At 30.6% G+C, this 23,597-nt stretch overlaps 1 protein-coding gene across 1 annotated transcript; it reads left to right on the top strand.

Annotated features, from left to right (window-relative positions):
• Positions 1–6,631: 6,631 nt before the first annotated feature.
• On the top strand, positions 6,632–13,206 carry LOC129286461 (uncharacterized). The gene is made up of 13 exons (XM_054922421.1): positions 6,632–6,768; positions 6,849–7,059; positions 7,597–7,679; positions 7,829–8,017; positions 8,922–9,516; positions 9,614–9,730; positions 9,806–10,135; positions 10,220–10,471; positions 10,546–10,844; positions 10,984–11,094; positions 11,166–11,279; positions 11,363–11,423; positions 13,168–13,206. Exons 1-13 carry the CDS (start codon positions 6,632–6,634, stop codon positions 13,204–13,206), a joined length of 2,538 nt encoding a protein of 845 aa, XP_054778396.1.
• The last annotated feature ends 10,391 nt before the right edge of the window (positions 13,207–23,597 follow it).

Genomic DNA, 23,597 nt, shown 5'->3' with positions numbered 1-23,597 from the left:
AATAAGAGAAAATAGAATAGAAATGTGGAAAAGTTAGTGAATCTAGATGTTTTTTACAAGGTGACGATGAGCCCATGATCACCGATAACAACTGAAAATGGGAAGGAAGAGACAAAAGTACAAAGGGAGGACAAAGGAACGGATGAAAATTAGAGCTCCTCTCACTCTCTCTCTCTCACATAAATTTAGAAAAATTGAAGAAGAGGAGGAGGAAGAGATATTTTAGATTTGAAGAGGGAAATTTGGTAACTTCATGAAGCAAAAGGCAAAAATAAAATTCCCTTTACCTCAATTAGGTTCAAACATGGGACTTAATGGATAATATTTGTACAAGCTTCCATTGCACCAACATCCCTTTTTGTCATAATAGTCCCAAAAATTAATATAATTAATATTAAAACACATTATTCCATATTTAATTTTACTTACATTTTCTAGGTTATTACACACATTGTCAGGTATTGGGCGAGCTAAATGATGGCCGCTATGATTAGGATGGAGGCAAGGAAAGCAATAAAGTTGAGGATGGTGGTAATGTGGTTACTGACTCCCATTTTACAAGTTTTGGATTTTGGAAGGAGAATTGTGGAGGCCTAGAGAGCATCTCCAACTTCTTCCTTGATTGGACTCTCAATCTTTCCCTTCATTTGGGAACTCCAAAATTGAATATTACTTTGTGAGTGCTCTTCTGGCATTAATTTGCAACTGTTGATGGGAAAATACACAAGCTATCTAGGTTCATAGAGTCTATCAACAATTGAGAGGGGGAGAGAGAGAAAGACAAAGAAGAAAGAAGAATCAAATGAGAAGGAGACATGTGGCTTGGTAGTCAAAAATTTGGTCAAACAAATGTTCGTTTGTTGAAAACTAATGGTAGGCACCCCATGTTATATTTTTTGTAGTTTGAAATTTATTTTGCATCCTCTTATAATATAGGCTACTAGTTTTCCTAAAAAAATATTTGGTTGTTAAATTTGCACATTTATCCAATTTTTGTTAATGATGCATATGTGATGTAATGCTGAAACTTTCATACTTTTTCATTAATGTGAAGTCATAGCTTGAAGCTTTCACTGGTAGTCTTTTTTGTAGTTGCTAATATTAGGATAATACTTTTGTTTGATAATATTGCTATTAATGTGTACCAAATAGCTATTATAATTATCTATGAACAAGTGGAGGAAGAAAGAATTACAGAAAGAATTACAGCAGAATATCCCAATATATGGGAAGATTGTTCTTCAGAAGGCCAAATTGGTCCTAACAAAAACCTTTAGGTATGTACATCATATTCATATCACATATAATATCTAAATCTTATTGAAACCATTTTGAGAATGTGACTTACAAGTCTTAATGAGAAGGTATGACAGAAAAAATTATTAAATTATACAAAAATAAATATTTGTGGATATCATTTTATATTATCTATGTTATAATTAAAATATTTTCATGTGATTAAAATTTATTTTTATTTTTAAATTTACATCATAAAAGAAAAAAATTATTTGGTTTTTATAATAAGAGAAAAAATTTTTTGTGTAATTATTTAATTTAATAATTTTGAAAAAAAAATCTCACGTGAATTTCTCTATAAATCGGATTTAGTAGCATATATTTTATAGCAATTAAAAATAAATGCCACAAAAATAAAAGTTAAATCATTTTAGCTGGCACTTTTTTCACGAAATGCCACTACTTATTAATTATTTTTTATTTATAATTTTAGTAAAATAATAAGAGGTAGCCTTTTTTTATGAAATGCCTTAGGTTGTTGCTATTAAAAAATTAAGTTGCATTGCAATAAGAAACGCCACCGAATAATTATGAAAATATTATAAAAATATTTTTTATTATAGTCATTATAATTATCGTTATACTTGTTATTTTAATTATTAATTTTATTATTGTTCTTATTTTTATTATTGATATAACTATTTTTATTGATGAATGATAATAAATTTTTAATTATATTTAATTAATAATTATTACAAATATAAATATAATAAAATTATAAATATAATGAACATTATTAAACTATTTTTGTTATATTTATTATTATTATTATTTGATTGTCAATTAAAATTATATTTAATATTGTTTGGTTGTTAATTATTGTTTAAAGTTATATGTTTTCCCAATAATTATTTTATGTTGAATACATTATTTTGAATATTCCTTATTTAAATAATCTTAGGTGGCAAGTAATGATTATTAATTTATTTTTAATTATTTTATTTCAATTTATATATTTGTCAGTAATTTTTTTTAGTATAAGGCCATTAAAAAATCGTGTAGAAAGAACAGGAATTAGGTCATGTCAAATTGCATGAGGGATTGATAGCTAGATGGCATATCATTAAAAATAGTAATATCAAAGTTTTCTTGTGAGGCTTGATGAGCAAGCATGTCAGTGTATCTATTCACTTCCCTGAACATGTGATCAAAAGTAACAATCCTGTCTTCCATGACAAAATGTCTGACTCTTATTGTAGTTTCAAAAAGGGGGATGATTATTACGGATATTATGTTGAATAAAAAAGAGAGCTTCCATGGTATTGAAATGGATGTTGATTTTAGTAAATCCCTCATTCCAGCAAAGTTGAAGCCCTTCTAATATGCCCAAGAGTTCAGCCATTGTGCTTGGTTGGTATCCAAAATATTTGGAAAATTCCTTAATCCAATTGCCTTTGTCATCCCTTATGATGCCACTATAGGTTACAGCTCCATTAGATCTAGTAGACCTGTCAATGTCAAGACGGATCCAACCTACTTTTAGAGGATTCCAATGAGCCTCAGATCTTTTACTAGCACAACTAAGGATATTATCCCTATATTGGAGTCTTGTGTCATTGATAACTTGCTAGGTGCTGGAAAACGTGATGTCTAGTTTTGGTTGATTTCTTTAGAATACATCTTCTTGCATCATGCCTTCCAAATGTTCTAGCAAACTTGAGCGAAAAGCCTCTACCAAGGAATTCTTCTTGTGTTGAAGTTGTTTCCTTCAATTTTTGCATTCCAATTGATCCATTCTTGCATAGAAAGAGAAAAGAAAGCATTAAATTTGGATGGTTTAACAAGTTTAAACCAAACATTATGAACTTCTTTACAGTGGCGCAGAATATGAATTGAGGGGTCAGGTGAATTGCATCCAAATGAACAAGTGCGTAAAAGATGGGTACATCTTTTGGAATTTATAAAATTGATTTAGAGTCTGTCCCATGCAGCTTTTTAAAGAAAGTATTTTGTTTTTTCATAAGTAGGCCACTTGCAAATCCTCAACCAAATATCAGTATTGGCTTGGTCCTTTTAAGTAATCAAGGTCTTATAAGCAGATTTAATAGAGAAATTTCCATCAGAGGATGGTCTCCAAACAAAAACATCTTCATCACTAAAAGGGTTAGGTGGCTACACAAGCGCAATATGCCTTATCACTTTAGGATGAAGGTGGCGATTTAAGAGGTTAAAATTCCATCCACCTAAGAGATTTCAAAAATTATTTGAATATCATATTAAACTTAAAATAATTGAGCATGAAGGACTTCTGGCCTATATCCCTTTGCAATGTTAGTTATAAAATCATTACCAAAATCCTCTTCAATCGCTTTTGGCAATGTATGAACTATCTTGTTACGGATTCTTAGTGCAGTTTCATCTAGGGTTGACAAAGCAGTGATAACATCATTATTGCTCAAGAAATTTTACACACCATGAGAAGTAAGACTAGACATAAAGGTTTTATGGCCCTTAAGTTGGATCTTGAGAAAGCCTTTGATAGACTCTCATGGGATTTCATTAATGATACTCTCCAATCCATCGGGTTAAACAATCATTTCTAAAAATTAATAAGAACTACCATCTCTTCAATACATATGAGAGTTCTTTGGAATGGTGAACTAATAAATGAATTCACCCCTTCCCATGGCATTAGATAGGGAGACCCTCTATCTCCTTAATTATTTATTCTTTGCATTGAACGACTCAGCCATTGTATTCTTAGCTTTATAGATAAAAATGAGTGGAAGTCAATTAGACTAACTACTAATAGGCCTCTAATTTCTTATTTATTTTTTGTTGATAATTTGTTACTTTTTACAGAAGCGTCTCTTAACCAAGCTATGGTTATGCAACAATGTCTCTCTGATTTCTATAATGCTTCAAGCCAAAAAGTCAATGTTGGGAAATCCAAGCTCTTTTATTCTAGAAATGTCAATATTAATAGAGCTTCTTAGATTAGTGATGAATTAGCACTACTACAGAATATATCTTTAGGAGCGGGTATTTAGGAGCGCTTATTTAAAAAGCGCCCCAAAATGTGAATGCGGAATTTACCGGAGCGCTTTTCTAAATAAGCGCTCTTGTATGTCAGGCTTCACAATAAGATAACGCACCTAATTAATATATATAAAATATGATAAAAAATTTAAAAATACCTTCGGGAGCGCTCGTACTTAAGCACTCCGGAAGACAGCAAGAAAACCTTCCTACGAAGCATCTTCCGGAGCGCTCTTCTTCGAGCGCTCCGGAAGAATCACTCTTCCGGAGTGCTCTACGAAGAGCGCTCCGGAACAAGCTCTTCCGGAGCGCTCCATAATGAGCGCTCCGGAAGAGTCTTCCCACTCTTATATACATCCGTCAGTTTTCTTTTCTCCATTTAGTTTCTTTTATACCTCTCTCTCTTTTGTTGCCTCTCATTCCTTCTCTGTGTCGCGCCTCTCTCTTTGTTTCTGTGCCGCATTGTCGTCGCTGTCACCGTCCTCCCCTGCATCGCCGTCGCCGCCGCCGTCGCCGTCCTCCCCTGCGTCGCTGTCGCCATCCGTCTCCGCGTCGCCGTCGCCGTCGCTGTCCGATCTCTGCGTCGCGTCGCTGTCTGGTCTCTGCATCACCGCCGTCACGCTGTCGCTGCCTGGTCTCTGCGTCGCCGTTGCTACGCCTCCATCTGTTCTGCTGTTCCAGATCTGCATCTCTGTTCCAGATCTGTATTGCTGTTGCAGATCACCATCCATCTATTCTGCTGTTTGCTGTTTGCTGTTCCAGATTTGCATCTCTGTTTCAGATCTGTATTGCTGTTGCAGATCTGTGCTGCTGCTGTACACCGGAGGAAGGGACGCCGTGAAGACCTCCGTTGCCGCTGTGCGTCGCTGCTGTACAGCAGAGGAATCGACGTCGCTTCTGCAGTGAAGACTACACTTTGAAGGTATTTTTTTTAATAATTAATTTATATATATTTGAGAATAAATTTTAAATATTTTTTAATAATAAATATTATAGAAAATATATGAATTGAAGTTATTTATATTAAAATTATGGAGTATTTGTAGTTGATAATTTAGATTAAATTTGAGGAAACTACTTGAACATTTTTATTTTATTTATGAAATATACTTTTATGAGAGATTATTGTTATTAATTAAATTACAATTGATTGACAGAATTTAGATACATTATGGTACTAAATTTTTATTTGGATGAATTGATTTATTTAGTTTAGATATATTGTGTTGTGAAATTTGATTGTTTGATCATTTGAGAGATTATTCTTTTAAGGAAGATACTGTTGAATTTTTTTTATAGAAATTTAAGTCTTTTGTTTATTGAATTTTGGTAATCATATTAGTGACATGATCGTAAGTGGATGTCGGCTAATCGACTATCTAGAGAATATTGGGATGGTGTAGATGAATTCATTGAATTTGCATTTTGTCGTGATCAAGACCCCCGTGGAGTCATATGTCCTTGTTTGAAATGTTGCTATGGAAAAAGAGTAAAGCCAATAGAATTGAAAGATCATTTAATATGTAATGGGATTGATCCAACTTATACTTGTTGGACCATGCATGGGGAGAGAAGGAATAATGCAAGTGATTGGAGGGATAGTGCGAGCTACTCAACATTTGATCGTGATAGTGGGATATATGATGTTGACCGTCTTGATGAAATGATTGATGTGATTGAAGAGGATCTTAGAGACTGTCCTGAGATGTTTGAGAGATTGAAGAGTGATGCTGATAAACCATTATACCCCGGTTGTAAAAAATTCACAAAACTATCAGTTATTTTGAAACTATACAACCTAAAAGCAGCGAATGGATGGAGCGATAAGAGTTTCACGGATTTGCTTGAACTCTTATATGAAATGTTACCTGAGTACAACGAGCTTCCACCTAATACTTACGAAGCTAAAAAAGTGCTCTGTTCTATTGGGATGAGCTATGAGAAGATACATGCATGTCCAAATGATTGTGTCCTCTTTCAGAAAGAGTATTCAACCTTAGATAAGTGTCCAAAATGTGATGCATCACGGTACAAAAGAAATGGATGTAGCCCAGCGAAGGCATTGTGGTATTTTCCAATCATACCAAGATTTAGACGCCTATATAGCATTGCAGAAGATGCTAAACACTTAACATGGCATGCTAATGAGAGAATTAAGGATGGCAAGCTACGGCACCCTGCAGATTCTCCTCAATGGAAAAAGTTTGATCTTATATACCCTGAGTTTGGGGTTGAAGATAGAAACTTACGCCTTGCACTAGCCACTGACGGAATGAACCCACATGGCATGCAAAGTAGTACTCATAGTACATGGCCGGTTATTTTGATGATCTACAATCTCGCTCCAGCATTGTGCATGAAGCGCAAATTTATGATGCTGTCATTGTTGATTTCTGGGCCTCGACAACCAGGAAATGATATAGATGTGTACTTAGCTCCTCTGATTGAAGATCTGAAGATTTTGTGGGAGACAGGTGTGGAAGTTTATGATGGGTATAGAGAAGAACATTTCATCCTGCGAGCAATGTTGTTTGGCACCATAAATGACTTTCCTGCCTATGGCAATTTATCAGGATACAGTATCAAAGGACAGATGCATGTCCAGTATGTGAGGAGCACACATGTTCAGTGCGGTTGGAACATTGTAGGAAGAATGTCTTTATTGGTCATCGACGATTTTTGCCGCAAACACATCATTACCGACGACTAAAGAAGGCCTTTAATGGCCACCCGGAGAAGGGTAGAGTTCCCATGCCATTAACTGGTGAGCAGCTTTTTGAAAAGGTTAAAGATTTAAATATTGAATTTGGAAAACCATTTGCAAGTAAGATTGTTAAGAATGGTTGGAAAAAGAAGTCCATATTCTTTGAGCTACCATACTGGAAGACCTTAGATGTTAGGCATTTCCTGGATGCAATGCACATCGAAAAGAATGTCTGCGATAGCCTTGTTGGCACATTACTCCACATTTCAGGAAAGAGTAAAGATGGAATTAATGCAAGGATGGATTTGATTAGCATGGGGTTAAGAGAAGAGTTGGCACCAGAGAGGAAGGGAAAACGCACTTTTTTACCTCCAGCAGCTCACACCTTGTCTAGAAAAGAAAAATTAGCTTTCTGTGAATTCTTGCATGAAGTTAAAGTGCCAGAAGGATATTCTTCAAATGTAAGTAGCCTCGTATCCATGAAAGACCTCAAACTAGTAGGTCTCAAGACTCATGATTGTCATGTCATCATGGAAAATTTATTGCCGGTTGGTATACGATCCATTTTGCCGAAGAAGGTGCGAGCCACGATTACTAGATTTTGTTTCTTCTTTAAGGCAATTTGTAGCAAGGTGATTGACCCAGAAAAATTGCCAAAGCTAGAACATGAAATAGCTAAGATTTTAAGCGAGCTGGAAATGTATTTTCCGCCTTCGTTCTTCGACATCATGGTTCATTTATCATTTCACTTAGTTAGAGAGATAAAGTTGTGTGGTCCCGCTTATTTGAGATGGATGTACCCAGTAGAGCGTTACTTGAAAGTATTAAAAGATATGTAAAAAATCGAAGTCGGCCTGAGGGGTGTATTGTTGAGAGGTACATCATGGAAGAAGCAGTTGAATTATGTACTGGATATCTCTCTAATGTGGATGCCATTGGGTTGCCAAAGTACACAAAAGACACCACAGGTGAACAGGGTGGAATCATTGGGAAGAAACTCATTAGCATAGACAAGACACAATGGGAGCAAGTTCACTTGTATGTTTTACACAACACTGAGGAAGTTCAACCATATATCAACGAACACAAGGCAATAGTTAAGAGTCAGAATAAAGGTAAAAATGAAACATGGCTAGCAACATATCACAACCGGCACTTTATATATTGGTTTAGATCTCGCATCTCTGAGGAGTCTCACCCATCAGAAAGGTTGAGGTTTTTGGCTAGGGGTCCTGGATTTGAAGTATTTTCTTATACAGGTTATGTAATTAATGACTTTACATTTTATACAAAAAGTCAAGATGCTCGGAGCACTATGCAGAATAGTGGTGTAACGCTTAAAGCTCAATCAATGCATGTCTCTAGTTTTAAAGACAAGAATCCAATCTATGCAATGATGTCATATTTTGGGATTATAGAGCACATTTGGGAATTGGATTATATCAAGTTTCGTGAACCTGTCTTTTGTTGCACGTGGGTTGACAATAAAAACGGCTTTCGAATTGACGAGTTAGGTTTTATTCAAGTAGATCTTAATAAGGTGGCTCATAAAGATGAACCATTCATTTTGGCATCACAAGCTCGACAAGTGTTTTATGTGTCAGATCCAGCGCATAAAAATTGGTCGATTGTTCTTTTAACAAATAAAATAGTGGGTAATGAGGAGGATGAAGATTTCAATGTTGAGGATGACCCTTTCATGGGAACATCACGGACATTTGATGTTTCAACTGGGGATAATGCCTTCTATATTAGAGAAGATCACGCGGAAGGGATTTGGATTGATGAGGGATATGTAGAACACACAAAAGAAAAAACAAAAAAAAGAAAAAATAAATTTTAACACTTGTAAGTTCTTTATTTAAATTTTCTTTTAATTGTTAAAAATTTATTTTTAGTTAAATTTTTTTTTGTTGTTAAAAATTTACATTTTTCCTTTCAGATATATGGCTACCCCACCTGAGAACAGTGGTGATGCTCCACCCACTGAAGAAGAAGCATTCAAGGAGGTTAAACGGGGTAAAACTGTTATGAAAGCAGTAATACGGGCTCGAGCAGCTGGTTGTAAATTACCAGTAAATTGGAATGATAGGGGCCAATTGGTTAAGTCTCCTCAGTTGGCCAGTTACATAGGGGTCTTAGCTCGTCATTATGTTCCCTGTTGCATTGCAGACTGGAGAAAGAAAAATGACCCACAGCTTGAAGAAGCAAAAAATAATATATGGGAAGATTTGTGTATATCTTTTGACCTGGATGAGAGTCATAGGCATTATATCATGAGAAAAGCAGCATATGCTCATAGAAAGTTTCGAGCTACCCTCACAACATATCATCTAAAAGATGCAAATGAAGAATTCAATCCTCATCCTCCTAAAATGTATCCAGAGATCCAGCAAGAGCATTGGGATGAATTTATTAAAATGCGCCAACAGCCTGAATTTCAACAGATCAGCCAGGTCAATCGCTCTAGAGCCGCAAGTACTCCTTTTCAATATAGAGCAGGAAGAAAGAGCTATCCAGATATTGAACATAGTTTGGTGAGTTTCAATTAATATCGTCTGTTGATATTACTTATATATATATATATATATATAGGAAATGTTTTTTAATTATTCTAATATCTTTTTTAAATAGAGGGAAGAAGTTGGACCTAATGCTCCAATTTCTCGAGCTCTTGTTTGGAAGACTGCTCGAGAAGATAAAGAAGGAAAATTACCTGATGAACGCACTCGAAAAGTCTGGGAGGATTGTGTGAGTATTAATATTTTAGTGTATTACTTTATTTACATTATTTACTTAATAATTAGTTTACAATTTGTTCAACAGGAAGCATTATCACAATCAATATCACAAGATGATGTGGGGGAGCATGTGGATGTCCTTGGTAGGGCATTGGGAGCTCCAGAGGTCTCTGGTCGTGTTAGAGGAGTTGGATTTGGTATTTCTCAGGGCACCTACTTTGGACGTCGGTCTAAAATTTTTACTGAAGATGATTTTAATGCAAGGATGGCAGAAATGGAGGCGAGAATGGAAAAAAAATTTCAAGCTCAAATGGAAAAGAGATTTGAGCAAATGATTGGAGTTATAAATATGCCACAAGGTAGCCCCAGTGATAAAGATAGTTGCTCCTTCCATACTAAAGAAGACTTTCCTAAGGTTATAATTTTTCTTTCTATTATCTTCTCTTTATTCACAAATTATGTTTCACATTTTTTTAAGATATTAATTTTTAATTTTTAGGGCGAGTCTCAATGTCAATTATGGTTAGAATCACCACATTGTCGTGTTGTGGCAATCGGATCTGTGTATAATGATAATAGTGTTACTATACACTCCAGACCATTGCTTGCTGATCACTTAAAGGTGACTATAACTATTCCAATAGAAAATGATGCTGAGTTGCCAGTGCAAATAGAAGATGAGGATATATTCACGATTTTTGATGCCGTTGGAACTTATGTGGCTTGGCCTTCAAAGCTCATTAAGTTACAGGTATAATAATTGATGGTTCTTTAAAATCATTCATGTTTTCTTACGGCCTTACCAATCCATTTTACATCTTGTAGTCCTCAAAATTTAAAGAAGTTGTAAAAAAGCCAATCAAAGCGAAAGAAAAGCCATCGAAAGGATCTACCTCTGTGACTAAGGCAAGGAAGACCAGCACAGAATCTACTCAGTTGAAATATCCTCATCAAAATGCACTTGAAATGATTATGCGGACAACATTGAAAAATGAGATTCGTGAAGTAGAATTTGAAAAGGAGATTTATGGTGAAATAATTAGCGAAAAATTAGCAGCTGAAAATATTAACGAGATTCTGACCAAGGATTGGCTACAAACAACACAAATTAGTTTATACATCAGGTACTTTCTCAATTTTATTACTTATTGTGGTATTTATTTAATTTTAGTTGTGAATGATTCTATTTTTTTTTCATTTTAGGTACTTATATCATACTTTTGTGGTGCCGGGCTCATTGATAACAAAATTTTCATTTATTAGCCCGCACAACACTAGTACCTACAGTGTTGAGTACCATTCTCAAAAGATTACTGATGCATTCAAAGTCAAAGGCAAAAGAAACATGTTATTTTTAGCTCCTCACAATCCAGGGTAAATTGTTATTATTGTTTATTTTTAACTTTAGTTGATATTTTAGTTAATGAACTATTTTATTTTTTCAGGCAACATTGGGTGCTTGTTTGTATCAATCCATTCGTCCCTGTGATTTATTATCTTGATTCATTAAGAGATAGTGACTTTAAGAACTACAAATCTATGAGGATATTATTTAATCAGTAAGTTTTTAGTTCTATATTCTTTATATATGTTTATTATAATAATTAATTTTTACTTGGTATGCTTAATCATTATATAATAGGGCTGTAGCACGTTATCGAGGAGGTGAAGGTCTCCCTCCAAACACCGAAAGACCTGATCCTGTTGAGTTTTATTCTTGGAAAAGAATAAAGGTTTGTATTATTTTCTTAATAAAACAAGTTGGTACATATCTAAATGATTGTTTGATTGATATTTTATGTTTGTTATTCTGAATATGTTGTTCTGGATTGATGTAGAATTTTTGAAAAATTCTGAAACTTCCAAGTTATAGGGGAGACTCTGCCGGATTTTCGACAGCAAATACTTGTATCATATATATAACTTCATCACTGAAGTATTTTAAATTAAGTTAGAATTTATTTCTACCATATAAATGACATCTTTTATTGTTTTATAGGTACCTACCCAATTACAAGGTTGGGAGTGTGGATACTATGTTATGAAGTTTATGAGAGAAGTAATCACACAACAAGAGTTGATCATTCCTGAAAATGTAAGTCAAAAGCTTTGAAATTAAGTTAATATAATATTAATTACTTATATATTGCTTTCATATCTTGTGTAGTATTTTGTTGGAGCAAGATATTCGCATTTTACTATGGAGCATTTTACTATGTTGCTTTCATATATTATTGGCTGTTTGTGATAGGAAGTTAGATTTCAATATTAAAAAAATAACAATAGTTTCATTTGTTAGGCTTGTTAGAAATTAAACTAGGTTAGTTGGAAAATTGAAATTGTTGTATCAGTTTCAAATTTTTTTCTTGTATATAAAATTTTTATGTTGATATTATTTTTAAATTTTTATTCTTGTAAAGAGCGCTCCGGTAAGGTTACATACGGGAGCGCTCCTATAGAGAGCGCTCCGGTATGCATCAGCTCTTACATAAAGCGCTCCCATACATGACGCGCTATTACGGGAGCGCTTTTCTAAAAGCGCTCCTGTATCGCTTACATACAGGAGCGCTTAAAAAAAGCGCTCCTGTAAATTTCGGAGCGCTTGATACGGGAGCGCTTCAAAAGCGCTCCCTAAGGTAAAAAAAAAAAGCGCTCCTGTAAGCTTATTTTGTAGTAGTGTAGGAATTCCACTCACAAGAAATCTTGACAAATATCTTGAAATTCCTCTTATCCATAAAAGGGCTTTTAAACTTACTTTTGCTCCTTTACTTAATAAAACTTACTCTCATCTTGCTAATTGGAAGAGCCACTTTCTCAACATTATAGGGAAAGCTACCTTTATTAATTCTGTCCTCTTGGCCATTCCTAGCTACACCATGCAGACCATGTTGCTTCCTAACGATGTCTTAGCCGACTTAAAAAAAAGATCTAGAAACTTTCTTTGGGATACTTCTGAAGGTCATAAAAAATCCCATCTCCTTTCTTGGCAATGTGTTACCAAGGAGAAAACTAATAGGGGCCTTGGCATTAAAAATCTCAAGTTTCAAAACATTTCTTACATCATGAAAATTTGCTGGGGTCTCTTATCTTAACCAAATTACATATAGGTTATGATCATTCATGACAAATATAAATGTCTTAAACCTACTATTCTTATGGTCTACAAACCTAACTCCTCTTCTTACAATTGGAATAGTATATGAAAAATTTGGAACAAATTCATGACACACGTCGGTTGGAAAGTTGGTAGGGGAGAGAAAATTTCTTTCTAGTACCACAAATGGTCCCCTTTCTTAGAACCTCTTACTAGATATGCTTTCCTTAATACGGAGTCTGTCCTTCATGCTATGGTCTTAGATCTTCGAAATCTCTCAAGAGGATGGAATTTTAACCTCCTAAATTGCCACCTGCATCCTGAAGTGATAAGGCATATTTGTGCTTGTGCAGCCACCTAACCCTTTTGGTGATGAAGATGTTCTTGTTTGAAGACTATCATTTGATAGAAATTTCTCTATTAAATCTGCTTATAAGACCTTAATTACTTACAAGGACTAAGCCAATACTAATATATTGAAGATTTGTAAGTGGCCTACTTATGAAAGATAAAATACTTTCTTTGGAAAGCTGTGTGGGATAGACTCCAAATCAATTCTATAAATTCTGAAAGATGTACCCATCTTTTATGGACTTGTCCTTTTGGATGCAATTCACCTAATTCCTTAATTCATATTCTATGGGACTGTAAAGAAGCATATAATGTCTGGTTCAAACTTGTTAAACCATCTAAACTTAATACTTTCTTTTTTCTTTTTGTGCAACAATGGATCGGTTGGAATGCAAAAATTAAAGCTGGCAACTTCAACATAGGAAGAATTCCTTGGCAGAGGCTTTTCGCTCAAGTCTGCTAGAACATTTGGAAGGCACGATGCAAGAAGATGTATTCTGAAGAAATCAACTAAAACATAAATACCACGTTTTCTAGCACCTAGCAAGTTGTCAATGACACAAGACTCCAATTTAGGGACAATATCCTTAGCCATCCTAGTAAAAGATTTGAGGCTCATTGGAATCCTCTAAAAGAAGGTTGGATCCGTCTTGACATTGATGGATCTATCAGATCTAATGGAGCTGCAACATATGGTGGCATCATAAGGGATGGCAAAGGAAATTGGATTAACAAAGGGATATAAGTCAAAACTTAAAATTATTTGAATAAAATATTTTTAAATATCATATTTAAATAATTTTAGTTGGTATTTCCTTCTCAAAGAAACGCCACCAAAAAATTTTTAAATTCTTATTTTGTTGTGAATTATGTTATTTAACTTTATATATATTTTTAGTTACTCTCTCTGTTAAAAAATGTAAGGTATTTTTTGAAAGGTTAGATGTTAAAAAATGTAAGGCATTTTTAATCTTTTAAGGAGTAGGTATTGCTTTGTTTTTTTTTTTTTTCAAAAGTACCCATATTGAATAAATCACATTATATTTATTTCAGAGTAAAAGATCCTACTAAATAGGAGTAAATATAAAAAATAGAGTTAGTTTGTAGATAAGTTACTAATTTATTGGGAGTGAGATTTGGTTAAAAATATCCTATATTTTTAAATGGAGGGAGTATTATTTTAAGTTAAATATAATCTTTAAAAAATATTTTATTTTAATAATTTTAGGTGACATCTCTTCAAGTACATAATGCTGTCGAGGAGTTTCTAATTTATTATTATTATTATTATTTTAATTAAAGTTATACATTTTATTTGAATAATTTTACTTATTATTATTATTATTATTATACTTATAAATAAAATTATTATTATTATTTAATTATTATTTTTATTGTTGATATAACTATTTTTATTGATTAATAAAAATATGTAACTATATTTAAGTAAGCATTATTACAATTATAAATGTAATAAAATGAAAAAAATATAATGATTATTATCAAAATATTATAATTATATTTATTATTATTATTTTATTTTTAATTAAGATTTATATTTTTTATTATTTGGTTTTTAATTCTTATTTATAGTTATATATTTTTTCTTGTAAATATTTTATATTAAATAGATTATTTAAAATATATTTTATTTAAATAATCATAGATGGTGTTGAGGAGTGCCACCTAATAATTATTAATTTATTATTATTTTTCTGTTAATTATTTTAAATTAAATACAGTCTTTAAAAATATTTTATTCAAATAACTTTAGGTTACTTTTCCTTCTCAAATAAATTTCACCTAAAGATTTTTAATTTGTTATTGTTTGGTTGTTAATTATTTTATTTAAAGTTATATATTTTTTCAGTTATTATTTTAAGTTAAATGTAATATTTAAAAATATTTTTTTAATAACCTCATTTGGTGATTCCTACCTAAGTTTCTAAATTATTATTTTATTTAAAAATATAATTATTTTTATTGATTAATAATATAAATAGTTAACTATATTTAATTAATAATTATTACTATTACAAATATAACAAAATAAAAATATAATAATTATTATTAAAATATTATTTGGTTTTTAATTATTTTATTTAAAGGTATATATTTTTTCTTGTAACTATTTTATGTTAAATAGATTATTAAAAAATATTTTATTTAAATAATCTTAGAGGAGAAAACACCACCTCACAATTTTTAATTTATTATTATTTTTTTAAAATTTAAATCTCTGGGTTTCTCTAAAAAAGAAATATCACTGGAGTGTTTTTAAAAAAATAAAAATAAAAATTACAGGTGACGTTTTGGCAAACCCCAAACGCCATTGCTGATGCTTTTGATTTTTTTTTTCCTAAATATAGTTTTAGGAAGCCTAGCTAGCCGTCCTCAGCCCTGATTTTTTTGAACCCTAATCTCCTCAGCTTCAGCTTCTATGTCCAATCCACGGTGAGGCAGAGAGCGAGGGAGGGAGATGGCTAATGCATATTGGGATTCGAGGGGCCTGGAGATTGTGAATAAGCATAATTCTAGAGGCCTCATATGGAAGAGAATGAAGCTCACCTCTACTCGTAAAGCCAATGCTAAGAAGCTTCTTCATCGAGTTTGGCAGGCTTGTCGGCTAAGATCAACATATCTTTGAGACTCTAAAGAGAAGAGAGTATATGAGAAACCAATTTGTTTGAGCTAAAATCTAACTTCTGTAGGGAAGTATTCCCAAGGCATTCTGGAAGCACTCCTGAAAACATGTTGGAAAGATACAACATACTTAAGCTTTTGAGTTGGCAAAGTTAATCTATAATGGACCCTTGCAATCTGTTGTAATTGAGACTTAAAAACTCGACGCTATGTAATTTGCTAAATGTTTTAGGAATCAACCCATTCAAATCATTCTAACCCATAGATTATGCCATCAATTTTGTTAAATTTCAAAGTACAATGGTACGGTCCCACTAAATTTATTGGATGACAAATATAATGAGATTAGATTAGAAGCATTTGATATGCTTTTTGGAATTTGTCCAGTTAGTTCATTCATCTCCAACAATAAAAACTTCAAATTGGGAAGGCCAACTCCTAAATATGGTGGGAGAGGGCTAGAGACGGAATTCTGATCAAGACATAAGTGTGTCAATGTTGAAATGTTAAAAATATTGAAAGGAATATGGACTTTGAAATTATTAATGGACAAGTTCAATATATTAAATTTACCAAGATTGCCCATTTCCTTGGGTATAAAACCTGGAAATGCAAAAAGGATAGGTATAATAACATATTTACAACTTAATGGATTTATAAAAAGAAAATATCACAGGCAACTTTGTTTTGCATAACATAAAAAGACTATACACGTATCTTCCTAATCCAAAAACTTAATATTTGTTATGCCAATTAATAATGCATAAATATTAGTTTTTAAAATTGAAAAGAACTAGGGAAATCATAAACTACCCTTGAGATGCCATGGTTATAGAAGGTTTATTTTAAAATTAAAGTTTTTATGTTGTAATTGTTGAATAATTATTTAATAGGAAATTAATAAATTTGTTAAATAACAAATTACAGGTATCTTACTAATCCAAAAACTTAAATGTTTGTGTTATTCACATAATATTGATATATAATATGAATTTGATATGCAATAACATTTTGGAAAAAAAAAAAAACTTATACTTAACTTTATATACTTGAAGTGGTTATTTTCAATTAAATTCAGACACGTGAATCTTTTATATATTTATTCATATCAAATTCTTGTTATAAATATTATTAATACATTAAAATTTAATTGTTTTGATTTAATTGAATAATAAAAGTACATTAAGCATATAAGACTAACTATCTAAGTATTTTCCTAACATTTTTATAAGCAAGCGGACTTTAACAGCAAAATAAAACATGTAATATTGTTTGCTGATAATATACATATATACTAAAAAAAAAAAAACAAACACGTCGTACCAATTCCAAAATTTGAATATTTACCAATTAATCATGCGGCATAAAGCATTAAACAACTTTTTTGGCTAGTTTTTTTTTCTTTTTTGGTAAAGTTGAAGTGAGAAATTATTAAGTATAATCAGCTCCAAAAAAAAAAAATTCCACATCATAGTAACGATACGAGTTGAAATGTTTTATTTTTTATTTTGTTCTTTTGCATACTTTCTCCCTCCTGTTGATTTTGCATACTTCTTTTAATTTTAAATTAAATAATTTTAAAAACTATTACATTAAAAAGTTAAATTTGAATAGTTTATTTAATTTCACAGAAAATTGAACATGTTGAATAATTTCTCTTTAAAACCAAATGAATTAAAATGAGGCAATCTAATTATTTGTCTGACTATTGACAACATCTGGGATTCTCGTTCATCTTAAGATTCGGTTGAACTAGTGTTTGGAGTTGCATTTATATTTTTAGGTAAATGAGCAAATTGATGGGACCCTAAACTCATTTTTCATGCAACTTTTTGGGTCATTATTTGTAATTTTGGATTCTTTATTGTTATTTTTGAATCATTTTTTATGATTTTTGAGGGGCTAAAATAAAATCTTATATGAAGTTAAAAGGCTAAAAGTGCACTTTAGCTTATATATATATATATATTAATTTGTAATTAATTTTTATACATGTTTAATTAATTTTTTTGTTTATTGTAAATTTTCAATTCCTATTGTAATTTTAAAAATATCAAATATAATTTTAATTTTAATCAAATAATATACAGATGTTACAATTAATAATAAATAAGAAAAAAACACAACTCCAAGTTTGTCTGTATTTTAATGTTGCTTAAGAAATATTTAAATTACTCTATCTTACAAAAATTGTCAAATATTATTAAATCTAGTATGTTAAAGAATAAGTCTAAAACTGACGTTAAATTTAACAAAAATTGCCAAGTAATGCTCATGTCAACTCCAGAAGTTTAAATGAATTTTCAAGATAGAAAATTGAAAAAAAAAAGTTAAACTGTTAAAGAATGTGTTCAATAAGGGCAAGAAAAAAATAAGATTAAAGTTATTAGGTGATACATAAAATCTAAAAACGAAAAAGTAATGGCATTTTAGATTTACTCCATTTCAATATGCATGAACGATAAGAAATTATGCATGAATGGATGAAAAACAAAATCCTATTTTAGATTTACTCCATTCAAAAAAGAGATTAAAAAATGGAAACATAAATATAAGTGCATTATACATACCTGTAAATGAATTACCACCCAAATCCAATTCCCTTAAATTATATTATAATTTAACAATATAATTTAATTTGTTTAAATTTTGAAGTCATTTAATATATATTTAATTTATTTAAATAATTTAATAATTAATTTATATATATTATTTAGAATTTAAAAAATAAATTTATTAATATATAATGACAGTTATGTGTATCAACTGTCGTTATTATGATATAATTTCTATTTTTATTTACTGAGGTTGCCATTAACTCTATTATAACCACAGTCCACAGTTGCTTTTATACTGTGGTTAAAAGTATGTCGTTAAAACCTCCTGTGCACTAATCAATGTGCAATTACTTATTAATTTTGAAATGCTTCCCTCTATGATTATCAGCAACATCAAAGATTTCAAGTAAAGGGAGCTGATGGCACAATTCTTCTGGCAAATTATTATTTAAATGATTCGTACCAAGCTCAACCTCTCTCAAAGAAAACATGTTCCAAATAAATGAAGGAATTCCACCTACAAAATGTTTGATTGTTGTTAGTAAAGATAAGACTGTCTATTCCTCAAATTCTCACAGAGATATAAATAATACATGAAAATTTGATAATTAGAGGCTTAACATTAATAGAAGAAAAATATACAATAACCTTTTTTTGGCAACTCCCTCATGTAAAAATTAAATGGATATTTGTAAAAGCCATGTGTGCCACAACTTTTCTTGACATAAAAATTCAAAATTAGTGGTTAAGAAAAATGGATTGCATTAAACATATCAAGTATACTATAATTTTTACTTTTAAAGTGGTTTCAGTTAAATTTTTTGCTAACAATATAGAATAAGCATAATAATAAATGAAAAGTTGGTTGAAAAATAAAATTAAGGCATGGGTACATTGAGCATCCCTGTAAAGCAGTTGTAATTTAGATCTAATATTTCTAGTCACATCTCATTGCCATCTAATATTGAAAGATTACCATTCAAATTATTTTTCTGTAAATTTACACTTCTTAGAGTAGAAATGTTAAAGAGAGATGATGAGATTTTACCTGTTACGATTTGAAATTTTATTTTCTGTAATAAAAGTTAGAGTTGAGTTAAAATATAAACTTTGATTTGTTGTCAATGGGTTACTTTGGGATTGACAGTAGGCACATAATCTAACTTAGGTGAGGATGTTTCCCGAGTTTCATAATTTCATACTTACTTTTTTAATTAAGCAGAAGCAAATAATTTACTAGTTGTTTTAATTTATTCGGTTCTCCCATACCAAAAGATCCCTTCTTGATTCATTTGGTGTGTTTTATAAAAAAAAGAATTACATTTCTCTAGTATAAAATTTGAAATGAATTATCCTTAAATTATACTTATATTATCATTACCCAATGGTCATTTTTATTTAGAGATAAAAATACATTTAAAAAAAATTGCAAAATATTTTTGCGACGTTGAATCAGCTTGAGGTTACCATGCTTCTTCAAAGTAGAGCAATCATTAAAAAATAAATAATGATTGGATTAAAGTGAATTTGAATTTTAATTTGAACCATAAATCCTCAATTTACATTTTGGATACATAAAAGTTTATGGATTTGGAGATCAAATCCAAATTCATGTTTTATCATAACTTTTTGGTAATTTCAAATTTTCTCTATAACTAGTTATTTAAAATTTTAGTCATTTCAACTTGTTCCTTTCATATTTTTACTATCAGTGTCTCTATGACTCATGTTTTATCTCTCATATCTCATTTTTATATATCATTGATTGAAGAATAGATATAAGTTTATCACTATTAATCTTTTATTTTTGCTTTAAACTTCAACTCATCCCACTTCTTCCTTTAAAATTTTTACAAATCCAAACAAATTATTTTAAATACATGGATTTTGAAGGCATAATTATAAACCTAAAATTGGAATCCAAATAAATTAATCCAAAAGTCACCAAAAGTAATTCTTTTTATGTGCAAGATATTTTTTTCATCATAGAACGGTGTATAAAAATATCTTTTTTAAAAAAAATCTATTTTTGTACGTGTTACTCCTTAGGTCTTATGAAGAACATTTGTTAATTTCAATATGAGGTTAATTTCAACGTGAGGTTAATTAATTGGTAAACTCTCCAATAATTAGTGAAACCAATCACTCACTGTATAAGATTTTAATTGTCATCATATTTATTATCACCTTTATTTAAAATAATGACTTACAACTAACAAAATTATGGAGTCATAAATGAAAAAAATATATATATTTTAGAAAAGAAAAATAAACCTTAAAACAATTAAAATAATTATATAGCTTACAAAATTAATTGCAAATAATGAGTCTATATGACTAGTTTTAATTAAAAAATTCTTCTTCTTCTTTTAATAAAAAGAAGTACTCATCCATTAATCTTGAAAGTGTAGACATATGGCATTTTTAACTTTTCAAAGATTAAAGTTATCTCTTAAGAGAAGTTAATGCAATGAAAGAGCGAGAAAATTACATTAGTAATGATAAGAAACTTTGTCCCTAAAAGTGGTACTCTATCACATCACGGATCATAATTACCGCAAAAAGTGCGTTGCATATAAGAAGAATCATTTCATCTATAGTCCATCTTGTATTGTAGGCCATAAAGGTACCCTAAAAAGAACGCCAGTAAGAACAAGCAATGTTTGAATACATTTTGCCTTCACAATCATATATGCAAAAGTCTTTGGTCTTCGTTTGTTTGTGTGCATTATATCTTTAATTTTTATCACTCATTTGTTGGTACATGATGTTCTTGACTTGTAAGTATACTTCAAATCACACCATTTTATAGGAAATATTGCTTCTAATTATCTCCTTTGATGAATATTTTATTTTGGTAATATTTTATCTTGTTTCAAATAAAAATACCACTTAATTAACGTTAAAATACATGTAAATAATACTTTTTATAAATCACACACACACACACACTGATGATATATATTAGTAGAGCCTTGAAGCGAGAAAGATATATATAATAAATTAAAGATATAAGTGAAGTAAAACATTTCATAATTAACGTGAAAACGTAAAAAGCAATGTCGTGCATCCTTGTTGAGTCTAAAAGCACAAGAGTTGCATAATATATATTAATACTACATAATCAATCTATGCTTTAAATATTTATTACTGTAATAAGGACAAGTTAAGAATATGCACTTAATTGGGATCCTTTGAAAATACTAATGAAAATATTTTCAAACTTACATTATTTTCCATAGCCAAAAAAAAAAAAGTAAATCATGTTGCATGGAAGGGCATGAATTGGAACTTTGTTACTAATGTTAGAACCATGAGAGTGGATAATTTAGAAATAAATCTATAAATATTCATTTAAATTTGTGGTGTTTCTATCCTTGGTGAGTTTCCCAAAGTTCACTAAACTCTTGCTAATTAATGTGCTTTAATTTGATTATGTTTTCTATCCAGTGCTGCTTTAATTTACCCAAATAGTAAAAAGCCCAATTTAAATGGAACGTGTTATGTAGTTTATCCTTCTCCTTTATGTGGCTCTATCTTTACATCCAGACTTGTTCTTATTCTCCTTATCAGTATGTGCTATCTCATATTGTGTACTTCAATGAGATACATGCAATGACAGACCCAGGAAAATAAGTTAATGGAGGTAAAACTATATGTAGTATTATTTTTTTGAAAAATTTAATTATTTATGATTAAAAAAATATAAAAATTAAATAGTTTTGTGATATTACAAAATTAAACAACATGCCATTGTTAATTCTTAGATACTATAATTTTAGTTATGAAACTTTATTTTATTATATAAGTTTTATAAAAAAAATCACAATAAATGTTAAAAACTATGCTACAATGTGTGTGTGTGTTTCTGTGTGTGATTGAGTGAGCCCAAAAAATATATATATTTTTGAGATTTTAAAATGTTAAATAGCTGGGGACGAATGGATTATTATATAGCTTTGTCACTTTCAAAATATAATTTCACTTCTTGGACCACATTTTTCATTGCATTATTTCATTTATGGTCAGTCTTGGAGGCCATAGAGAATACTCCTAAAAGAATGCCAACGAGAAGAAAGGTTGTATGGATACATTGTTCATTCACAAACATATAAATAAACAAAAGTCTTTGGTCTTAATTTGGTTGGATGTATTGTATCTGTCTATCACCCATTTGTTGTTGCCTGCTTGACTTGGGACTATACTTCAAGTCACACCTCATGTCATAAGAAATTGCATCTAAATATCTCTTCTTTGTATTTTATTTTGGTAGTATTATATATCATGGCACAAAGAAAAATGCATGCCACTTATTTACCAAAAAAATACCAAAATTAATTGAGGTTAAAATACTTGTAAATAATACAACTTTTGAGAATTTATATATCTATATATATTGACTATGTATTTTGGTAGAGCCTTGAAACAAAAAGGCTATACACAATGATATAAGTGAAGTAAAGCATTTCATAATTAACATGACAGAATTAAAAATATTGTTGTGCATAATTGTTGAGTCTAAAAGCAGAAGAGATGCATAATATTAATATTAGGAAAGAAGTTAATTAAGAATACACACTTTTAAGGTATTGTTGGGGAATTTGAAAATACTAATGGAAGGATTATTTATTCTTGTTTGCAGCAGAAAAGTATATCATTTTGTATGAAAAGGCATGAATGGGAACTTTTGTTTCTATGTTAGAACCATGCTAGTTGTTTACTTATAAATAAATATGTAAATATTCTTTAAAATTTGTGGTGTATTCTAGCCTTGGTGAACCCTCCAAACTCACTAAACTCAGTTGATGCTAATGTGTTGTGATTATGTTTTCTATCTTTTGTTGCTTCATTATTTGTCTACTTTGACATAATTAGTAAAAGGCTCAATTTAGATAGTGTGTCATGTAGTTTATCCTTCTCCTTTGTGTGGCTCTCTTTACAAACACTTAATTGATATTACTTTTCTTGACAACTAATGATCAATGTTAACATTTGCTAAAATCAAAAGAGTTGCATAATATTAATGTCATATAAGGCATCCACTACATAATCAATAAATTATTTAAATATTTATTAGGTTCGAATTTCTCACAATAAAATAAATCGTTTGTGTAGAAGAGATACTAAATTATTAAGAAAATGAATTACTAATTAAAAAAACTTCTAATACACAAAGTTACAAACGAGTAGACCTAGCTGCAAAAAAAAAAATATAAATAAACATAAACTAG

The sequence above is a fragment of the Prosopis cineraria genome, unplaced genomic scaffold (genome assembly GCF_029017545.1).
Source record: "Prosopis cineraria cultivar Desert tree isolate PC_DT_omini unplaced genomic scaffold, ASM2901754v1 PC11, whole genome shotgun sequence".
Classification (NCBI taxonomy): domain Eukaryota; kingdom Viridiplantae; phylum Streptophyta; class Magnoliopsida; order Fabales; family Fabaceae; genus Prosopis; species Prosopis cineraria.
Note: the sequence above shows the minus strand (reverse complement) of the source record. Positions and strands in the feature narration are given on the sequence as shown.